Genomic DNA, 20784 nt, shown 5'->3' with positions numbered 1-20784 from the left:
GAGTATTATAGAGATTGAATACAGTTGTTACAGTTTAAACTAAAAAGTTTACTAGAGGAAAGTAAATTATAATTAATTCCTAAAGTGATGCAAAATTATATGCTATATCAATGATCAAACACTAAAAGTACTCATAATACATGGCATATTTCAAATATAATATATTATTCAGTTATTCGTACTGTAAGCAACTATAATTTCAATCCTTTCGAATCTGATTTTGATGACATATTTAAAAAATTTCTTAAATCCATTCAAAGACACTTTAATAAGTAATTCATATAAAAAAATAATTTTTTTCAAAATATTGACTATGTCTTCAACATGTACATTATTATATAGTACAGCTGATCTCAGTGATGTCGGTAGAAGTAAATAATTCTAACGTTAATAGTTTCAAATTGATGTACATTATAATAAATGTACACTGGAGGGATTTAGAAAAGAATATTCAACATCGAAGTTTTAAAATTGTTACAAAAGTCACGTGCATAATTTCTTTTGAAGAAATTTGGAGCAAGATCTAAGATCGCATCACAAGTTGTTTAACTTAGTTTTTTCTTTTGTTATCTAAGTTTCAAGTAACGTTGCAATATTTTATTCTCAATATATTGAAACTCTTCGAAAATATATTTGTGAATTTCTCATGGCAATTATATCGAAATTCGCAGATATCTCATAAGTCAGGATAAAATTTGAAAATTAGAGACTTCAGGAATTCCAAACAATACGAGTTGATATCTATGGGATCAGTAGAAAAGAAGCTTTAATCAAAGATAAAAAGAGAGCGAACAGATAATATTTCAATTCCGATACGGAAACAAATTATTTATTGTCAACATTGTAGGAAAAAAAAATAAAAAAATGTAATTAAAATAATTAAAAAACATTTGCTTCTTTAATAAATACTTAGACAAAATAATATTATGCAATAAACGAAATTATTAAACATATATCTTACTACTCGGATAGATGTCTTGAGAAAATATATGTTTTTTACAAACGACAATGACATTAGCAAAGTGAATAACAGTAGCGCAATCTTAATTGCATCTAATGGCGATTAAATCGTTAATGGTAGCGGTGCGCGATAACAACGATAATAACAAACGCAGGATGAAAGAGAGGAGAACCAGAGGAAAGACACAGGGGAAACGTACAAATGCAGCCTTTAAAGAGCTGGAAGCGACCCCCCTTGAGCATGAAGAGAGAGAGGAGGAGAAGAAGGGAACAGGTTCCCGGCATGGTTACCGCGTATTCACCGAGCTGAAAACCTTGGGCCTCATCTGGAGCGACAAAGAAGGAAGGAAAAAGAAGGAGAGAATAGCTGAAAACAAGAAAGGCAAAAGAAAAGAAAGAGAGAGAGAGAGAGAGAGAGAGAGAGAGAGAGAGAAAGAGAAAGAAGGGAAAGAAGGACAGGATATTTGCTCATTTCGCTCCAGTCGAGATTGGTCGAGATGCTGCGGTCGCAGACACACGATAAAGGTCGAGAAAGCAAAGGTGAGTTCACACGATGCGTATATCGCATCGTGCTCGAGGAGTCGCTGGTTCACCAGGAGGCCGTGCCGGTGAGCCCTTCTTGGTCCTTGAACTCGTCGCGACCGCTCGTCGCGAAAACGATACCTTTTTATTGGCATGCTGCGCTGAACGAGCTTCAAGATCGCTGGAAGCTGGTTCCTCGAATTTTAGAAGAAAAGGATTACACTCTAAATTTCTTACAGTGAAGTCTCACTCCAAGAAAGTGAAAATACAACCACCCTTGAAAAAAAGTGAAAATATTTTACTTTTTTGAAAAAGAATGAATTTTCACGTCAAAGGAATGAAATCTCACTCCAAAAAAGTGAGATTTCACTCTAAAAAGAGATCTAAAGATCGTCACTTTTTTTCAAGAAGTGAAACATTTTCGCTTTTTTTTTTGTCAAGGATGATTGCATTTTCACTTTCTTGCAGTGAGATTTCAAGAAATTTAGAGTGTAACTTATACGAATTAAAAATACGCTCTCATACGTATATTGAGGAAAATCTGATGAGGTGTTTGGTGTATTCATCATTACGACGTGATTATTAATCTTTCATCTTTATAATGTACAATAAAGTATTGTTATTATATATATAAATATATAAATTATATTATATAAGAACAGATAATTTATTATTAGTTTATTTTCGTATATGCTGGCATCTACTTTTTCTTTTTGAACTGAGAAAAGCGGAGAGACGTTTCAGTGACAAGTTAATTCGTACCTCGCTGAATTTTTCGGAGAGCAGAAGGAAGCGCAGCGAGACAGATTATTTCAGAACGGTAGGAAACGAGGTACCAAATGAGCTGCATTTCTGCGATTTGCACTAACGTATATTTCGTAACAGTGTCAGTCGTAATAATTAAGACATGTAAATTCTGGTGCCTCCAGAAACGTTTCAACGTTTTCATATTTTCAATGCGAAAATTGCAAATCTGAAATGCGCGACGGAATAGACATTTACGTCATTCTCCATTTGAAAAATTCATATTTGACTGCGCACAATATTTGGAAGAAATATTAGGAACAGGAATAAATATTAGAAAAATAAAAAAATAAAAAATAAAGATTAAATGTAACAGATAATAATGAATGCAAAAATAAGACATAAGTATGTCTTATATTTGTATCCATAGTATAATACGTCTTAGATCTTATTTATATCCATGCGTTACCTTTAATCTCTCTCCCTATTTTTTTAAATTTCTAATACTTAATATTTTTTCCGTGATTTTTCCGTGGTCAAGACCTTAGTTCAAAATTGTTGGTAAAATTTTCTCTTTCTAAGTTCTCATACACAACCAACACTGAGAAATATGTTTTGATTGATTGAAAGAATAAGATTAGATTCGATTAAATCGACAAAAAGATCTAACATGTTGGATAATCACAGTTTAGTTACGATAATCTGAAATTCTGTTTGACCTCACCATATAAAATAACCATACTCGTCGTCTTTATGTTAATTTGATTAGAACATTTTTCTCAGTGTACGCAACATGGCATGTCCTTTATCAGAAAAATTTCGCAAGATGACGCGTTAATTCCGTAAAACGGCGAAAGAGCCTACCAACACGGAAACTCGAAAGCGTGCGATCTCGGCAGGAAACTGCTGTACGCACCTGGCCCTCCCTCTTCTTCATCCGACCAAGCTCCCGGTCTGGGAGCAAAATGGCGGAGTGGTGGGGCCCCGAGCGAGTACTTCGCCATTCGCGTCAGTCGTTTTCCGGGCCCAGTCAGTGCGTCGTGTGCGCGAGTCTTATTCAGGATCCGTGTTCGCATCACGGAACAGAAGAAAGGAAGAGAAAAAGAGAAAGAGAGAGAGAGAGAGAGAGAGAGAGAGAGAGAGAGAGAACGCGTCGCTCGAAAGGCGCTTTGTTCCGGTTTTCCGTCCACTCGCTTCTGGTGCGCATTTTTGTGTCCGTTTCTTTTTTCGCGCTCATATTTATCAAGGAAAAATCACGAAGCGATTTTCGAGGATCGATCGATAGATCGATCACTCGAAGAAAAAAGGAAAGAACGCTCATCCCTTCCGAGGGACGAGAGACGAAGAACGATCTTTTAACCGAATCGGCGCATTGCTATTGTGCGCAACTTAGGGCCCTCGAAAGGTTACCGTAGGGCCGAAAATCCAGTGTGAGGTTAGTTTCGGGTTCAACAGCCAACTACCACGACGTCAGGGGATAACGACAGCAACGATATTTCGCCGAGGGACTCGATATTGTGCTCGACAACAAACGGAAGGTATTGTCTGACAAGAAGGAAAAAAAACGCCAGGTGATTTTTCGCGATGCAAATCGATCGCGCGATCGACGCATTTCGCGCGTCCGATTTTAATTCCCGCGTCTTTGCGTACCGATTTGCACAGATTCGGATGGAGAAGTGAAATAAATAGGTAGCTAATAACTTTATTAGCGTCTATTTACTCTAACAAGCGCATTGATGTAAATAGATGCTATGGTAGAAATATGGAGCATGTTGGAGCGACGCGAACAAACATATATAACGCTCCAATAATATATAAACAAAGTCCGCAATGTGGTCGAAAGACCTTTGTTTTGAGGTCTCTTTCGATTGTTGTTGGAATCCGAGAAAGCCGGGATTCAGGAATCTTTCGGAGCAGGAACCGAAATTCCGGTGTGATTCCGAGATAGAGATTTCGATGCTTAGGCACGCTATGATCGAAACGCGAGGCACAGCTGACACAACGAACACGAGTTCCGTGTAAATCGGAAATTGCATTTACCGATCGAACCTCGATGCTCGAAAGCAAAGTTTGCCGTTGACTTCATCGAAATAAGTCGCTTGCTCTTATCTATTTGTTCAGTCCAACTGGAGCTAGTTTTGAGATACTGCAGTAAAGAAGTAAAATCAAGTTAACTAGAATGAATCAACGTAAACGAGCGTAACAAACTCTTTTCTTTTAGCAGAAAGAAAAAAAATGTTCCTTACAGAAATTTAATATTGGCCATTTCACCACTTTTTTATATTAAAAATATTAAAAATATCGTTAAAACAATGTTTTTAATACCCAAAATAAGTGATTAATTGGCCATTGTACTAGTAAATTTCTATAAGGGATTTCTATAAGACATATACTATTCGTCCATGTTCATTAAAACGAATTTACTGCTTGTTCGCGATCATTTGATCTGGATTCAGCCATAGATTACGGATTGTTCCACTGTCGGCTATTGCGTGGTACATCGTTCGATTGCTCTTCGACGAGCGGTTTCAACGAGCGCAACTCGCCGCAACTCGAAGTCGAGAGAGAAACGCGCGCGTCTTCCTCAGCAGCAGCACGCTTAATCGACCTCAATTGGCAAAGCAGCCGGTTGAGAACGAGCGATCGTTTCGAACCGATCCGATATCGGCTCGCACAAGCCTCGGAATGAGTAATCCTTCTTTCACCGCGCACACACAATTCCTATTACCTGCGTAACAAAGTACACTTCGTTACGAAGCACAAACTCTCGCATTACGTTGTTCTCTCCTGCCGCTGACTCGCTATTTCCAACCGGCATTCTCGTTTTTCGCTATTCGACACAATTACGTACGTTTATATATCTTCTTTTATGTGTGTTACAATGAAATGTATCTTCGGATCTATTTGCAGCATTAAAATATATGTTTTACTCAACTCAGATAAAATATATATATATATATATATATATATATACACACGTATATATCTTACTCGCGTAAAATCTATATAAATCTATAAGAATAATTGAATTATATCAATTTTTAATATGCCGTTTAATTAGGTATAATAAAAATTATATCGGGCATAATTATTACTATAAATTATATTAATCCACAGAATTATAAATTTGTTTGCTCGCATATAAAATATTAAAATAAAGGCTTTATGATAAAATCAATTCATGAATAAATCAGAAGCATAAAAAATCAACGCTGGATTCTCTGTGTGTCAACAATTTTATATTTTTAAATTTATTGAAGATACTGAAGGTAACCTAATTAGAAAGTCAAAAAGTTTGTTATTAATGTACAGTACGAAGTATAAAATTTAAAACGCACAAAGAATCCAGCGTTAGCTTCTATGCTCCTGATTTATTTCATTATACATATTTGTCTTCTGAAAGAGAGAATAGAATTTTCATGTCAACTAGTTCTAAGCGCTAACGGTTCGTCTAGGAATGTGGAACAGGTCAAATTTTAATTCATTGTCCAGTTTGCCTTTGCTTCAGGCAAGGGCAAAAATGCTCTTTCCGGAAATCGGTAGACCTTTCCTAAACGGTAGGCATCTTCATCCGAGCTTCGACACAGGCAGGAGAAGCGACTCGAGAACGATCTCTTGATCACGAGCGGTTCGCAACGTGGCTACTTGTGTTCCGCTCGAGCGAGAACGGCTCGTGGCTCGTAAACGTGGCTCGATTAACGTGAAAAAGCGTCAACGCGCACGCGATCGATAGATCGTTCACGAGCCGAGCGAGTGAGAGACATATACATAAAATACAAAAATAAGATATGATAAACGCGAAAAAATAAAACGTGAACTAAATAAATATAGAAACGTGACGTGAAGGTATAAAGTAGAAGGCTTATTAAATTAGAGGAAAAGATATGCTGATGTGGTCTCCACTTAAAAGTCTTTTATAATTAATATTATCTCTTGCAAAAGAGATGTTTCTTCTTTTTAAATAGGTATCGTGAAACAATGGCTCACAACAATGTTTTTATTGATAATTTATCTATTCATCATTTTCGTATGTTTTCAATGTCAAATTTAACATGATTGAAAATTCGAACAAAATAAAAACATAACATAACAAAATAAAAAATTCCATTAAAAAACAAAATAGGAGCGTCTTATATCTCACTTATCATCTTCTTTAATAACAATTTTGAGAACAAAAGTGCTTTTCATTTGATGACAGAAGTCAACACAAGTATTGTTTTCATATCAAAAAAAGATAAAACAATGTTTGTATGGGCTTATATTATCAAAGAGAAAGCATCCAAAGATGTCTGCAATTTGATAAGATGAAGAAAATTTTTTAAAATATAGATAAATAACGAGATTATTTTCCATCAATAAAAGCTTAATTCCCGACTCCAAAAAACCTATGAAATTTAATGTGCTGTAAATTAATGTGCTGTATTTTTGGAAGTATTTTTTATCTTTCAGAGTTTCATATTTTTCTAATGCGATAAGAAATATCATTTTCAATCATGAAAGACATTCCTGGCCCTTTGTTTTCAATAAATCGAACGATATACGCGATTCTGGTACGGTAGATAGGACTGATTCGTGATTTCCCTGAATGAGATACGGCGATGATAAAGAACCGATGAAAGGACCTTGTACTTTAGTACCAGGAATTCAGATATGTATGCATAGCATTATCTGCCACCTCCGCATTTCATGAAAGACGTTAGAATTCTCCGCTTCTTTGTAATAAACGTTAGAAAACGATCGTGTAAATATACTATAAAAAGAGTAGGCGTCTCTTGTGAAGAAAAATGATCTTGCAAATTTCTTGAGAAACTAATTATGAAAATTTATTTTTATACAAAATAACTACACAGAAAACTATACATATATATTATAATAAAAAAATAATCTAATAATATGAAACGATAAAATAAATAAGAATAAAGTGAACAAAGTCCTGATGAAATAAACTGTAATGTACATGAAACATTCTAATGGCGTTCTAATAATGGATTTTTTTCCTACACAGAGATAATCCGCGAAATGCATAGCTTCTATAGAAAATAACTGTAAAAGCCTCAAAGGCATAAATAAGATTTTTTTCACGTGTCTATGTGACATTGAAATTATAATTTGATTTTATTATTTTAGCGAATGCTGTTAATAGAGTTTTTATTTTAAAATTGTACCGACTATATGAAATAATTTAAGCTGAGAGAAAAATAAATTGGCACGATTTTAACGCTAATCGGTGCTAGCCGTGAGAAAACAATAGTCTGCCTCTATCTCTCGACATGCACTTGAAAAAATGCTTCTGACGTCGATTTCTCTACATCTGTGATGTAAAGACAGTCTCCGCAGTCGATTTCTCAACCAGCCGTCATTCTCAAGGTCCTCGAAAGAACACAATTATTAAGAATGGACCATTCCTTCCGAATCATAAATCAAAATGAATTGTTTTGAAATCTATTATATCTAACAAAAAATATCCGGCATTTGTTAATTAATTAACAAAATTTTTTTACAAAAATATGTGTATCACAAAGACATACAATGATCGAAAATAAAATCAATTTAGAACTCGCAAAAGTATTAAGAATAAAATTAGTTTATGAAAAAATAGTAAAACGATAAAAGTAAAATTCAAATAATTAATTTTTAAAAGCTTAAATTGTAATTTCTCAGTCTATTAAAATATTCAATGATTATACGTAATTTTGCATAATTTATTTATAATTCTAGAGTACGTTATAAAGACAGAATGACGATCTAATTAATTATTATCATATTCGTCTTATTTCTCATTATTATATCACTGCCATCTATCGTTTTTCACGATGTCGAGACGCTGCCATTAACCTCCTCCTCGAACTCTATCGTCTTCATTCATTTTTCGCATCTCGAATGAATCGATGTGCATGCGTGCCTATCGAGCGTATCAGTAAAGCGTAGCGCTACTATAGTGCTACGAGTACGCTATGAAATATTAACGCGATGATGTTCGTTGATGTGTAGAATAACTTTCATGTACGAAGTCGGGCGAAGGCACGTCATACAATGTGTGTGTGTGTGTGTGTGTGTGTGTGTGTGTGTGTGTGTGTGCGCGTGCGTGCGTGCGTGCGTGCGTGCGTGCGTGCGTGCGTGCGTGCGTGCGTGCGTGTGTGTGTGTGTGTGTGTGTGTGTGTGTGTGTGTGTGTGTGTGTGTGTGTAACGTGCATCAATCTTCAGAATTGTAACATATACGAATGATGTCATGTAAAAGTATATTACCTATATAAATCTAGGTCTATATGAATATAATATAGTGTATAATATAATATGTGTAACGACAAAAACTTTTATATACTCTCTAAATCTGAATCAGTGGATAAGTCACTAATTATCCAGTGGCATACTTTGCACTGATAATCAGTGAAATTCAACTATTATAAAAAAGGAAGAATGTTTGAACATTATATAATTAAAATAATATTTTATTTATTGAATTAAAATACTGATATTTGCACATTAATTTCAATCTTCCAATACCATATTCATTAAATTTAAGCACTAAAACAAAGTTAGACACAATAAAGATTAGCTAGGTTAGGCATCTCGCATTTAATCTCACATTTAATCTCACATTTAATTCACTGATTAGTGACAGAGGCATACTTGACATTGATATCAGTGATTATCCACTGATTCAAATTTAGAGAATACATTCGAGTCTTTTTCATAAAACCTCAATAATCAAAACTCAATAAATCTATCCCTTTATGAATTTTTTTAATTACTGGAACATAATAATAAGTTTACAATATTAATTACTTATTAATCTATTTTTATTTTATATAGAGATTAGTTTGAGACTCTTTTAATTAAAGTATTGATAATTCAAAAATTATGAATAATACTACATTAAATAAAATAAACGAATAAGAAGAACATTTTTTCATTCCTCTTTGACATTTTATTTACTGGACTACATATGTCACTACAGAAAATAGAATGGCGATCTATCGTGTATTACGTAGCGTAGCCGCGAAAAGGACAATTCGGCTGAACAATAATTAACATAATTCGTACGGCCTCGTTCTCTATTTATACGCAATTATCGTGACGCGAACGCCATAAACGCCACAATCTCCATCGCGTCATCAGCACTGCTATGAGAAGAGTGAACACGAGGAATCCGCCCGAGGTGGAACGTTTCGCGAAAAACTCGCGGAACGCGAAAATAACATTTCGCGGATATCGGCGAGTTCCCGCCTTTCACCCGACGTTCCTTCGACGAAGCGAATAAAATTATCCCTTCACTCCTCAGCTGCATTGCATGCGCTATCATTCGATGCGATCGATGAGACGATCCCTCGCACGATTGCAATCGGCTTCCTTGCCCATCACCAAGACACGGACTTGAAAAATCCAGTCACTGAAGGCGCGTTTTCCCACGTACGCTCTTTAACATCACCGATCTATACCCAACTCTGAAAGAATTTCAATTGAAAGCAGTGATCTTTGCAAGGAACACCTGCCTTCAAAAGCCAAGGACACGCTTTCATGAGCTACGTGAAAAGAGAGTGCACTTGCATCCTTCTGAATTTTCTAGAGAAAAAATGAAGAAGCATTGATATGAAAATTTCTTGAAGTATACTCTTTCTCGCTTTGTTGAGATTTAATAGGGAATCGTGCAATTTTCTATGGAATGGATGAAAATATGTGTATTACTAATAAAAATATGTATATTACGATCTAATACAATTAGGATTTGTACAAAAATATTATTTAAATATTTCGTAGTTCCAGGATTTAATATTTCACGATTCTAATTATTAATTTATGATTGAGGGACGTCTCTTTCTCCGAAGAAGGCCACTGAAAATTTAAATTCGAGTGTCTACCCACTGTTTCGTCAACGTCGTGTTCACTTAAGAAATACAAGGAGACTTGGCAGAGTAGATAAGACGTCGAAGAGCCTGCACGGAGTTCGCGCAAGACACGTAACTGTAAATTCCCTTTCCACTCACGCGATGAAGCCGCCAAGACTCGTCCTTTCGCCGCGAAATGAAAAAAAAGCTATCCGCACGCATGTCACGTGTGCCTTTCATGCACAATACGAGAAACCTTTTCTCGCAAAATATTCGCTGCAAATATAATAAAATTTGACTTTAAACAAATATCTACACTGAAAGAAAAGATCGACTGCTGCAGCAAATTAGATGGTAAAATATGGTATAGCATTTTTAATTGGCTGCAGTAGTCAATTTTTGGTTGCAGCAGCCAATTTTTGATTGCGTTAGCCTATCCGCAATGTTAGTATACTCTCTAAATCTGGAGTGGATAATCACTGATATCAGTGCCAAGTATGTAATCAGTGAATTAAATGTCAGATCCCTAAGCTAACTAATCTTTATTGTGTGATTTAACTAACCTTGTTTTAGTACTTAAATTCAATGAATATGGTATTAGAAGATCGAAATTAACATGCAAATATCAGTTTTTTTTTTAATTTTAGTTACATAATGCTCAAACATTCTTCCTTTTTTAGTTGAACTTCACTGATGATCAGTACAAAGTATATCGGTGAGTAATTAGTGACTACTGTATCTACTGATTCAGATTTAGAAAAGATTTCGAGAGATTAACGCAATCAAAAATTGGCTACTGCATTGAATTAAAAATGCTATGCCATATTCAGCCAATCTTTTCTCTCAGTGTATTTCTTCTTTTTAGTGGAAAATTCATTATGTTTCTATATCAATGATACATATGACACATATCGAACTTCGAATTATGAAAGTGCATTCGTGGAGAGCATTTAATGTACAAATACAAGTGAAAAGGATAGTCACTGCTGCTCGCTCGTTCTAAACTCGGCGAATTCCTAATAAAGCATTGACCGAGTATGCCTCGCGTGCAATTACAACGTAATATGAGGGAATTGCACAGACAACGGCTCCTTATATATATTTCCCAGACGGCATATTTCATTCGCGTGACTTGAAGTGATTAAAAGTTTCGTTAATTCAAGTTATTAATAATCTAAAAAGCAAGATACTTTTACTTTTAGAGTTTCATCTTTGTAACAGAGAGATATATTTCTCTTTGTATGAATGCAAATTCAAGGAAACGATTCTCTCAAAGAGAATATGTTTCCTTCGTATTTTTTTTTCCTTTCTCTGTGTTTAAATGCGAAATGTCAAAAAAGTTGGATTCGACACATCGAGTACGGATAGCTTTTGCGGAATCACCGTACGTGAATAATCGTAAGAGCGATATATGTCTCCCCGTGACACGCGAGACACACACAATTACTCGGATGGCGATTATAAAACTCGTATCTTGATCGCAGCGTGCAGCATAGCGAATGGTCGTTGATACAATAATTTACAGCACGTTGCGCTAATTTAGTTTTTAATTTAATCACTGTCGAGGGCGGCCGTTTATCCACGGCCAATCGTGTTATTAATTCATACATGCGATCTCAAACTATCACTGTACGATATGAAATCAGTCAACGAAAACTAGGTTACAATTCAAGCTCTCCGAATTAAAGATTCATTTTTTACATATCGATTTACTTTTGTTCCATGCTGTAATCTGAAATATTAAATGAAGTTATAAATTAAGCATCACGCTGTTAGGTGTATTTCCGTGAAATATTTTTACATTTTACATTAATTCATTTATTATTAAATGAAAGATGTATATTAAAAAGTTACAAATATTCAGAAAATGTTTTTAGAAATTACAGGCATCTCAGATACATTAATTTTTTAATAAGAACTTTTAAAGAGAACCATTATAGTGTCTCCTCGCCAAGTTGTATAAAATTCCAGTCGCATCCGGAAAAAAATGTGATTCATACTATCGAGGAAAGTCCTTAGCTCGGCTGATTTCCAAGAAGTTTCCCTTGAATCACATTTCTCAGCGATATATTCAATGAAGCTAAAATGTCTTTTCTACGTATTGAATAATGAAAAATGTGTGTCGTCATAAGTAATAATGTAGCATTTTCAGAATCTTTATACAACATAAATATATCAGAAATATTACAAGAGCAATTTTCATTATGAACATAATGTTTTCGCATTAAATTTATTCAAATTTTCAGCATATTAAGATTTTTATAATAGATGCCTATTAAGCATTTAATGTACGAAAATTTAATGTACGATATTATTTCAGTAATTTAACTACGTTTTTAAATCCGATAAAATTTTTGGCGCGTTTAAAATGATTACAAATTTGGAAAAACATATATATATGTACATATTTACTATATAATACATAATTTACATTGACTTATTTACATTGACTTATCAAAGATCCAGTTTCGATCGTTATGGGCCTTTAATTCCTATTCCCAATTGATTGTATTCTCACATGTACGGTCTAATAGAATTCTCATTGAACATAATCCAATGTAACATCAATGTAATAATAACGCAATGTAGAAGTATCATTGACAAGACACTTGAGTCTGCGATAATAAATTAGATTAGCGTAATGTTGGGTCTCGCATCGCGATATGAGATTCAAATTGATATTATTCGATCAATATTCAATCCGGATTTACGTCGCGGCTTTCAAACCTCGCGCCCGGATGAATAGCGTCCACGTTTCGAGTGATCTCCATATCAGCAAATAACGCTCGAGTACATAAATCACGTCCCGATTACACTCGCGCTCGGTGCTGTTTCTTTCTCTCTCTCTCTCTCTCTCTCTCTCTCTCTGCATTAGCAGCTGTTATTAGTCCGTACATGTATGCGTAAATCACGTTACTACGACCGCGATCGTTGTTTCGACCTACAAATCGCTCTAGTTTCTACATCACACAGCGTAACCAGCACGCATAAATCATTCTCGTATTACCTGTTAACCGTTGAATCGACCGAATTTTGCTGAGCATCTCCATCTCTGATATCGTAAACCATAAAACCGCCGGATTTTACAATCTCTTTCGATCTTCTTCAACAAGAAAACTCCAAATATATATTTGGCGACTTATTCATTATACATTCGCCTTTCGTCACTAAATTCTCATAAACACATCGTTTTAGCATTGCAAAGTAAATTTATAAATCTTGTGCCTCGTTATAATTTCATGTGTATAAAAATTCTTTTCAATCTTTTCTAAATTATTTTTGTGCTACTTTTTATGTGTCGAATATCTCTCGGAGATTAACTTCGGCGAAAACTTCGGGAATATAAATAAAGAAATTCACCTTTTTCACTAACTAAATGTTGAATTCGAGGAATTATATCAATTATACGTTACTAATAATATAATGAAACAGTACAATAGCATTATGGTATCGCCCTGCAGAAATAGCTGTACGAAAGTTTCCTCTTGCCGTCTGCTTTTTACTTCTGCCTTTCTTTTCCCGCTTCGCAAAAACCACAGGTTTTGCGACGCTGCGGACGAAATCCCGGATCTGTCGCGGACAAAGAGTCTCCATTTTTTTCGATCGTATATTAGCAACTCGAATCCGGCGCATCGGCAGCGACGGCGGCGGTCTCGCGCGATCCCAAACCTGTTTTCTGCATCCGTAACCTGATACAGACAATTCGTACGAGATTCGAGCCGCAGCAGCACCGACGATCGTGAGAAGAAAGCCTTCTTCAGAAATCCACGTCGACCAGTGAATTCGCGGAGCTGCGTTATGCGCCGCTCATTTAGAAGTAACGTTTAACGCCTTATCCAATAGTATTTCTCTCATCAGTTAGATTAATGATGCAATTTGCAGAAATTTCAATGAATAAAATGAATAATCGATCGCCTGGAAAATAAAAAAAGAAAATGTCAAAATTAACGCGGGTAATTCTTTATTATTACAATAACGATGATATAACTGCATAAATGCAGTAATATAATTACTGAGATTCATAATTTTTAGATGCTGATGATGCAAGAGAAAGAAGAATGGATATGTGTAATTACATGTGATATTTTATTCTTTTCGAGTTGAATAGTTCGTGAAAATTCGCTTGATTTAGTAACTAAAACTTTAGTCATGAACAGAAGCGTCGAGCGGTGACGACAAAATTCCACTTCGTGTTCACGACAGGATTTATTGCCACGACGAATAGAACATAAACCTCTTTTCGCTCGGTATAAACCGTATCTACGATTACGCAACGCCGTAAAAATCGTGTTCTAACTAGAGATGTATAATCAAAACGATTTTATGGTTACAACATTGAAATAGTGATACATATACTTTTTAATGTAAATTAACAAATAATACGCGGATTAAATAATAAATAAAATAATAGCAAATAAAAGAAATACAAATAGAATAAATACAATACACACAAATGTATTACATAGTAAAGAACGAGGTAATAAAATCAAAGAATTTGCATAACAATAAATAATTATTTTTATGTCACCGCCATTCGCAATATAATAGTAAATGTGGTTTTCTTCGCGAAATTGCATAAGTCCATAAATTATTATCCAATATATTTTCCAATATATATTTTCAAATGTCACGTATAGTTCATCGCGGTAATTCGAGAAATATGATTAATCAAGGCGAGATATGTAAAAGGGTATTGGCCTTTCTTGTCGTCGTCGTCGTCGTCGTCGTCGTCATTCAATTTACGTAGTTGTACCCCACTCTATCCGAGAAACCAGCAGCAGCCAACTGGTTTAACTTGACTGGTTCCCTCGGTACGAATGTCACGAGAAGGCATGACGGAGGCACTTAAAAATTTGTATGTCTCCGAGAAAATACCGTATGAAACATTGTTTTATTTTTCTCACGATTCGTAGTACGATCGTTGCTGATAACATGCTTCGAAGGCTTCGCAGTTGTAAAGGAGACATACAAAAAAGCATTTGTCATTGAAGGCGATTATGAGACAATTAGGCTGTATTAATTTCGCGAAATTGTTCTACGTAACGGAATATCGCAAGAAGAAAATTATATACGTGCAACCGCCTACGTTTTCATTTAGATAATATCTAGATTTGATGGGTTCTATATAATTAGTTTTTATTTCGAGATAGAATCATGCAACGCAGTAAGTAAATAAATTATATATAATTAAAAATATATAATTAATATATAATTAACCTAAGCCAACCACTTATGAATTCAACGGACTTTATGCGATATTTTACATTGCTGTAACGTTTTTATAATATAATTTGAAGACCCGGATTAAATTTAAACATTTTAGAATTTTTTTCCAAAGTAATCATTTTTTACGAATTTTTCCAATAAAAATTTCTTTGACGCTTGTAATTAATTGAAAATAACATATTATTTATTTGAGTCATTTATCTGTCTTTGTTTGATTTCGAGGTATAAATTTTATATGAGGTATAAATTTTGAGCTAAAAAGTACGTATTCAGTCCAGAGATGTAGCGTGATAAAGTTGCAGACCTTCACAAAACTTGATGTGGCCAGTGTGAAAGGTAACCAAAAATAACAATGGCTTGTTAGGGCTTGTTAAAAAGAAGAGTAATTTCTATCAATGTATGAAATTCGATCTAAAGTTCTTGCGAACGATGCACTACGATTGGTAAATCTGCTGACGAATCGAAATTTCACATATTCGACGTGTATATATGAAATTAGCATCTTTAAATGACAAAGTCCAACTAAGTTCGCAATCTTACAATCCGTTTTGATTTTGCGGGAATGTTCTCTTTAAAAGACTCGTGCGGATCGACTTCTCACAAAGGCACGTGTTCTGACTCAACTAATTTAAATAATAAAATTCCGACGCGAGCAGTAAAGATACGAGTTCATCTATTCGTCTCTAAATCTATTCGTCTTTTGTGGAAAATACTTTGTCGCTCCAAATATTCTTTTGTAAAGAGAGACAAGCATCTGAACATTGGAATTCAGTGAAATTGTTAAAACTTTATTACGAACTACATTATTCTGAAAAACTGTATTTTTTACAAATTATGACATACTTAATTAATTTTCTTATTATGAAGTAATACTATAGTTTATTTTTGTAATTATCTATCACTTAATTCTTTTATGTAATAATAACTATGTACCAGATGCTTTTATTATACGCGCTTTTATTTCTTTATATGTCATGAGATTAATTAATCACATTACGTCATGCATTAACGAGAATATACTTCTCGTGACCGCGGAATAACGAGCGTGTTCTTCAGATGCGCGTATATTAACGCAAGTCGGGTAAAGCCTAGCCTTCTATGCTTCCATTATAATCACGCGCGATTACACTGAAAAGCAGGAGAGCCACAAAGCCACAATACCTCGAGATAAAAACGTAAGCTCGAGATAAAAAGTTTCGTACATCAATTTCTTTTTCTGAAGAAACTGAAGAAGATTTAACTTATTAATTCTCTATTTAAAAGATGAAAAGAAATTGAAAAATTATTATTTAACCAGCACGGTTCTAAATTTTTTTTACATATTATTCTTTCGAATTCATCTAAGATTGTCAAAAAATGAGAGAGATAACTTTTAAAATCGTTTCTGGGTTCCATGAAGATCAATCTTTGTTGCAAATGCAATTTCTGCAAAATATGTGCGATCAAGTGGTGATTCCCGAGGTAAAAACAAGCACATGTTCCAGAAATCCGATGACCACGAAAACGAGAGGGAAGAGAGGCAACCCGGTCGCATCGGGCTTTTGTTTCCTGAGACAATCTACGGGTCGAGGTGTGTGGCGCTTAGGACGTGTTCTTCTGTCGCGCTCTCTCTGCACATATCGATCTTCTCATACACATCTGCCATTTCCGGTCGCGCGCACGACGTTATTACTATGGACACATACATCGGGGAGGTGAGGGAACCTTTTTCGTCGAGGGTTCGTGATGGATATTCGAAAGGGCGACACAGGGGAAAACAGCACGAAATCGCGTCATCCCGCGTTACTAGCGCGACAATCTCGCTGAATGGAATCGCGGCGAAGCACTTCCTTTTGTTCAAAAAAAGGAACGGGAATAGTTGTCGTGAGGTGGGTGACAATTGTCTGCAATCAGAATTTATCTGCAAAATTTATCTGCAGAAAGGAATCCATATAGGCCATTTTACAATTGGTCTAGTAAAAGCAAATTATTTTCCCAATATTGACTGAGTAAGGATGACAATTTGAGCCTGCAGTACTGGCAATTATTATAGTAACTGGTACTAGTCCAGTAATGGTACTAGTTCAGTTATTTTAGCCAGTGATTTGCCAGTGATGGCCTAATATTGGTTATCTACTGGTTAATGAAACTTTGATCGTCATTGATTGACAGCCAATCATTTGATGGCCCAGTACTGATTGACAGAATCTTGGTCGTCGGTTGATAGTACCATTAGCTAAGCATTGGATTCGTTGTTAACTGCTGGCAACCTTAAATGGGAAGTTAACGAAAAAAACTGCTAATTCCTAAAGTTATCTCTTGAATTCTCATCTCAGTTTTGAGTTTTTCTACAAATTTTTCAAACAAGGTTTTGACACGGAGCTGCAATCGATTGATAGAGTTAATATTTTGTCTAATTTACAAGTGACCAGTTTAATCGAATCTTACTGTTAATTTATATTTTAAAAACTTGTCTTTCGCGAAATTCAATTAACTCCTTAAACCGATAATTGTTACCAAAAAATTAGAATCGGATAAGATTAATTGATTGATATGGAATCTAGTTTGCCATGGAGTTTACTACCGGAACCTGTAATTGAATTAATTATGAGGTGATCTACTGTACGATTAGCATAGAACTCGGCGTAACCTCGTTTTTCTTTCAAGCAATGCTTGCACAATTCAGTCACTATAAATTACTGACTTATATGATAAGAATGCTAATGCTACCCCTCGCCGTTTGAGTTAATGAAACGCACTTCTAATCACGATCAATCAGCTGCGTGGCATTCATTATACATAACGGGAATATAATCTGATTGCTCGTCAATTGAAAACAGCCTTTGCTTCATTCGTACTTCTCGACTGTTTTGCTGAATTCATTTCCATAATATCTAAGAATCACATATGAACGCTAACGTTTTTGTGTCCTTTTAGAATAATAATAACACAATCGAATTTGCTGACATATTTCTGTATTATTTTTCTCTCTAGAGAAAATTTCAGCAGTCAATGTTTTTTTTTTAATTATGAGTTACAAGATCAGAAATGAAACGTTTTCCATAAACAAAGCATCGGAAATAAAAATAATGATAAAATTAGTTTTATTTCATTTAATTTTATGTGTGCGTCTCTTTGGCGGAATGTTAATTTAAAACTCGATTGCTAAAATAAAAATCAGGAGCTTATGAAATGGAGTGACAAAAAATATTACCGTTATTTTAAGCTAATTCTCGTTCATTGACAATTCTGTCGATGATGATAAAAAATGAAGCATTTCGTCTTTTTACAGATTAAACGAAAATGGCGGTATTTGGCTTGGTCTCGGCGGTCGCCGGGTTCGTCAAGGTACGATATTTGATCGACAAGGCTGTTATCGACAACATGGTCTTCAGAATGCATTACAGGATCACGTCGGCCATTCTGTTTCTTTGCTGCATTATTGTTACAGCCAATAACTTGATAGGTAAGATATCTTCTTTCAATTTCTGCCGCGTCTGTCAAAGATCTTTTCTCTTATATCTCGAGAATTCTAGAAATCCTTGAAAGTCTTCTAGAAATACAATCGAGAAATTTTCTTATGTTGCGATTATCTTTGACTTTTATCGTTGACTTTTAAAATGTCTTCAAAATAAAGAAGACGATTATTATTGTCTTAGTTTATCCAAACATAAAGCGACTAAAAATGAGAATTTATACAACAGCAAATATGATAAATGTCGTCGGTAAATATAAAAACTTTTATAAAAGAACAGGGAAAGGTTCGGCGATATTTCAAAGCGCAAGTTTCAAAGAACGAGTTTAAAAATAGAAGACGCGAAGATTAGAATCATTTAAGCTGCATAGGATATCGCCAGATTAAAGATCAAGCGACTACTTGAATCATAAGCCAAGTGCAGCTGGTCGCCACCTAATCAGATGGTGATTAAGGAGACTCGGAAGCGAGGTGATGACATCGCGTCTCGAGACGTTTATATCAAAGATCGAAGTCTTCAAACAAAAATTCTATGACGCTCCTTTATCACCGCATACCGGAGACAATGTTTAATGTTGCGACGAACGGTTGATCAGAAGAGGAGCCATGTCACATCTAATGATCATAACATACCACTTGACGTACCTGTTTCTTATTACGGCTGTCGGTGAATCGAGGTCGAGTCGCGTGATTAATGACGAGCGAATCTCTTTGATCACGCGGGATGAAGCAATTGGGAAGTAGCAATTATGCTGTAAATGATTACATGTATGTAACATTGGAAAAGAACGTACTCCTGTCTATTCCTCGTTGGCTCCTGTCAAGCTCGAAACGCGAATGGATTGTGTTAATAAAAAAGTTACAGATCAATGAGTTAAATAACGTACAAAAATTTATTGTACAGACTTACAGAGTATACGGCAGTGATAAATCATCATAATTCTAACCTGCGAAATTAGACATTCGATATTTCAAAGATCTTTAAAAAAATTTATGATCTCAAAACTCGCGCTCGTTAAGATGATCAAATAAACCATGAGTTGGTGAACCGTTGCGTAACTTAATTGTCTATAAACGGTACGATGCGAAACATCTGGTACGCATGCGAGCTATACGTTATATAGCATACATGTGACTTGCATTTACAAAAAGGAAAATCTCGGGGAAATCTATTCATCCTAACTATATTTTCTACTCTCATTTGCTTTTCTATTTCTCCTCAATGCATCAACATGCATCAATTTTAAACGTTTTATAAAACAACATCCTTTTTTTATATCATACTATAAAAATGTTATGATCGTATATTTCTTTTATATCATATATTGGGTTGTCCGAAAAGTTCGTGCCGCAAAAGATTTAAATTTAATAAATGTATACTAAAATAAATGTGTACTAAAAATAAATGTATACTTAAATCTTCTGCGTTTCAATTTTCCTTCAAAATCGGCACGAACTTTCCGGACAATCCAATATTTCTAAAGTAACATTGATTTTTTTATTTAATGTATTAAAAATAATATTTACAATCTTTTTAATTTTCTTATTTAGATGAAAACTATTGGCGTGGCTGCATAATTTTTTTATAAATTTGTACATTGATTCTTTATTATATAAATCCGTTACTCTTGTTAATTAATTAATATTATTAATAAACAATTTTTCATAAAAAGTTTTCATAAAAAGACTTGAAGGCGAATAACAGTGCAGAAAATATGTAATTAATAAAAAAGCAGGTATATTATCTAAATTCATGTGATTAAAACATACAGTATGTGTATTGCGAATTTAATATTCAGAATAAACTTTAATGTATTATCAAGTAAGATAACTTGATGCTCAAGTTTCGAGTGGTATCGTCTAGTCTCATAAAACCACGCAGCATCCACTAAGCAATTCGTTCACAGCGCATCACGTGTCATGTATAAAGAATTATCTTCGTAAGCATAGATAACGTTTCTGCGACATTTACTAATCACGGGAGATTAACATGCATTACGGCAATTTCATGGGATAATTCTAGTGATCGTGCTTGTAAGATAAGCGATAAAC

At 34.7% G+C, this 20784-nt stretch overlaps 2 protein-coding genes across 3 annotated transcripts in view; one reads left to right on the top strand and one right to left on the bottom strand.

Annotated features, from left to right (window-relative positions):
• LOC108693721 (dedicator of cytokinesis protein 3) overlaps window positions 1-20784 on the bottom strand; it is a 52685-nt gene that overhangs the window by 15980 nt on the left and 15921 nt on the right. The window lies entirely within an intron of this gene.
• Window positions 3256-20784, top strand: part of LOC108693723 (innexin inx3) — a 19995-nt gene continuing 2466 nt past the window's right edge. The window contains exons 1-2 of one of the 2 annotated variants that reach the window (XM_018202812.1): window positions 3256-3764; window positions 18550-18723. In XM_018202812.1, coding sequence (XP_018058301.1) covers window positions 18561-18723 — 163 coding nt within the window. In that variant the 5' untranslated portion in view covers window positions 3256-3764; window positions 18550-18560. Of the gene's footprint in view, window positions 3798-18549; window positions 18724-20784 lie in introns of both variants that reach the window. The other variant, XM_018202813.1, reaches the window with a different exon arrangement.

Source organism: Atta colombica, unplaced genomic scaffold (assembly GCF_001594045.1).
Source record: "Atta colombica isolate Treedump-2 unplaced genomic scaffold, Acol1.0 scaffold96, whole genome shotgun sequence".
NCBI lineage: Eukaryota > Metazoa > Arthropoda > Insecta > Hymenoptera > Formicidae > Atta > Atta colombica.
The sequence above is the reverse complement of the archived record's forward strand: the minus strand, read 5'-3'. Positions and strand labels throughout refer to the sequence as shown.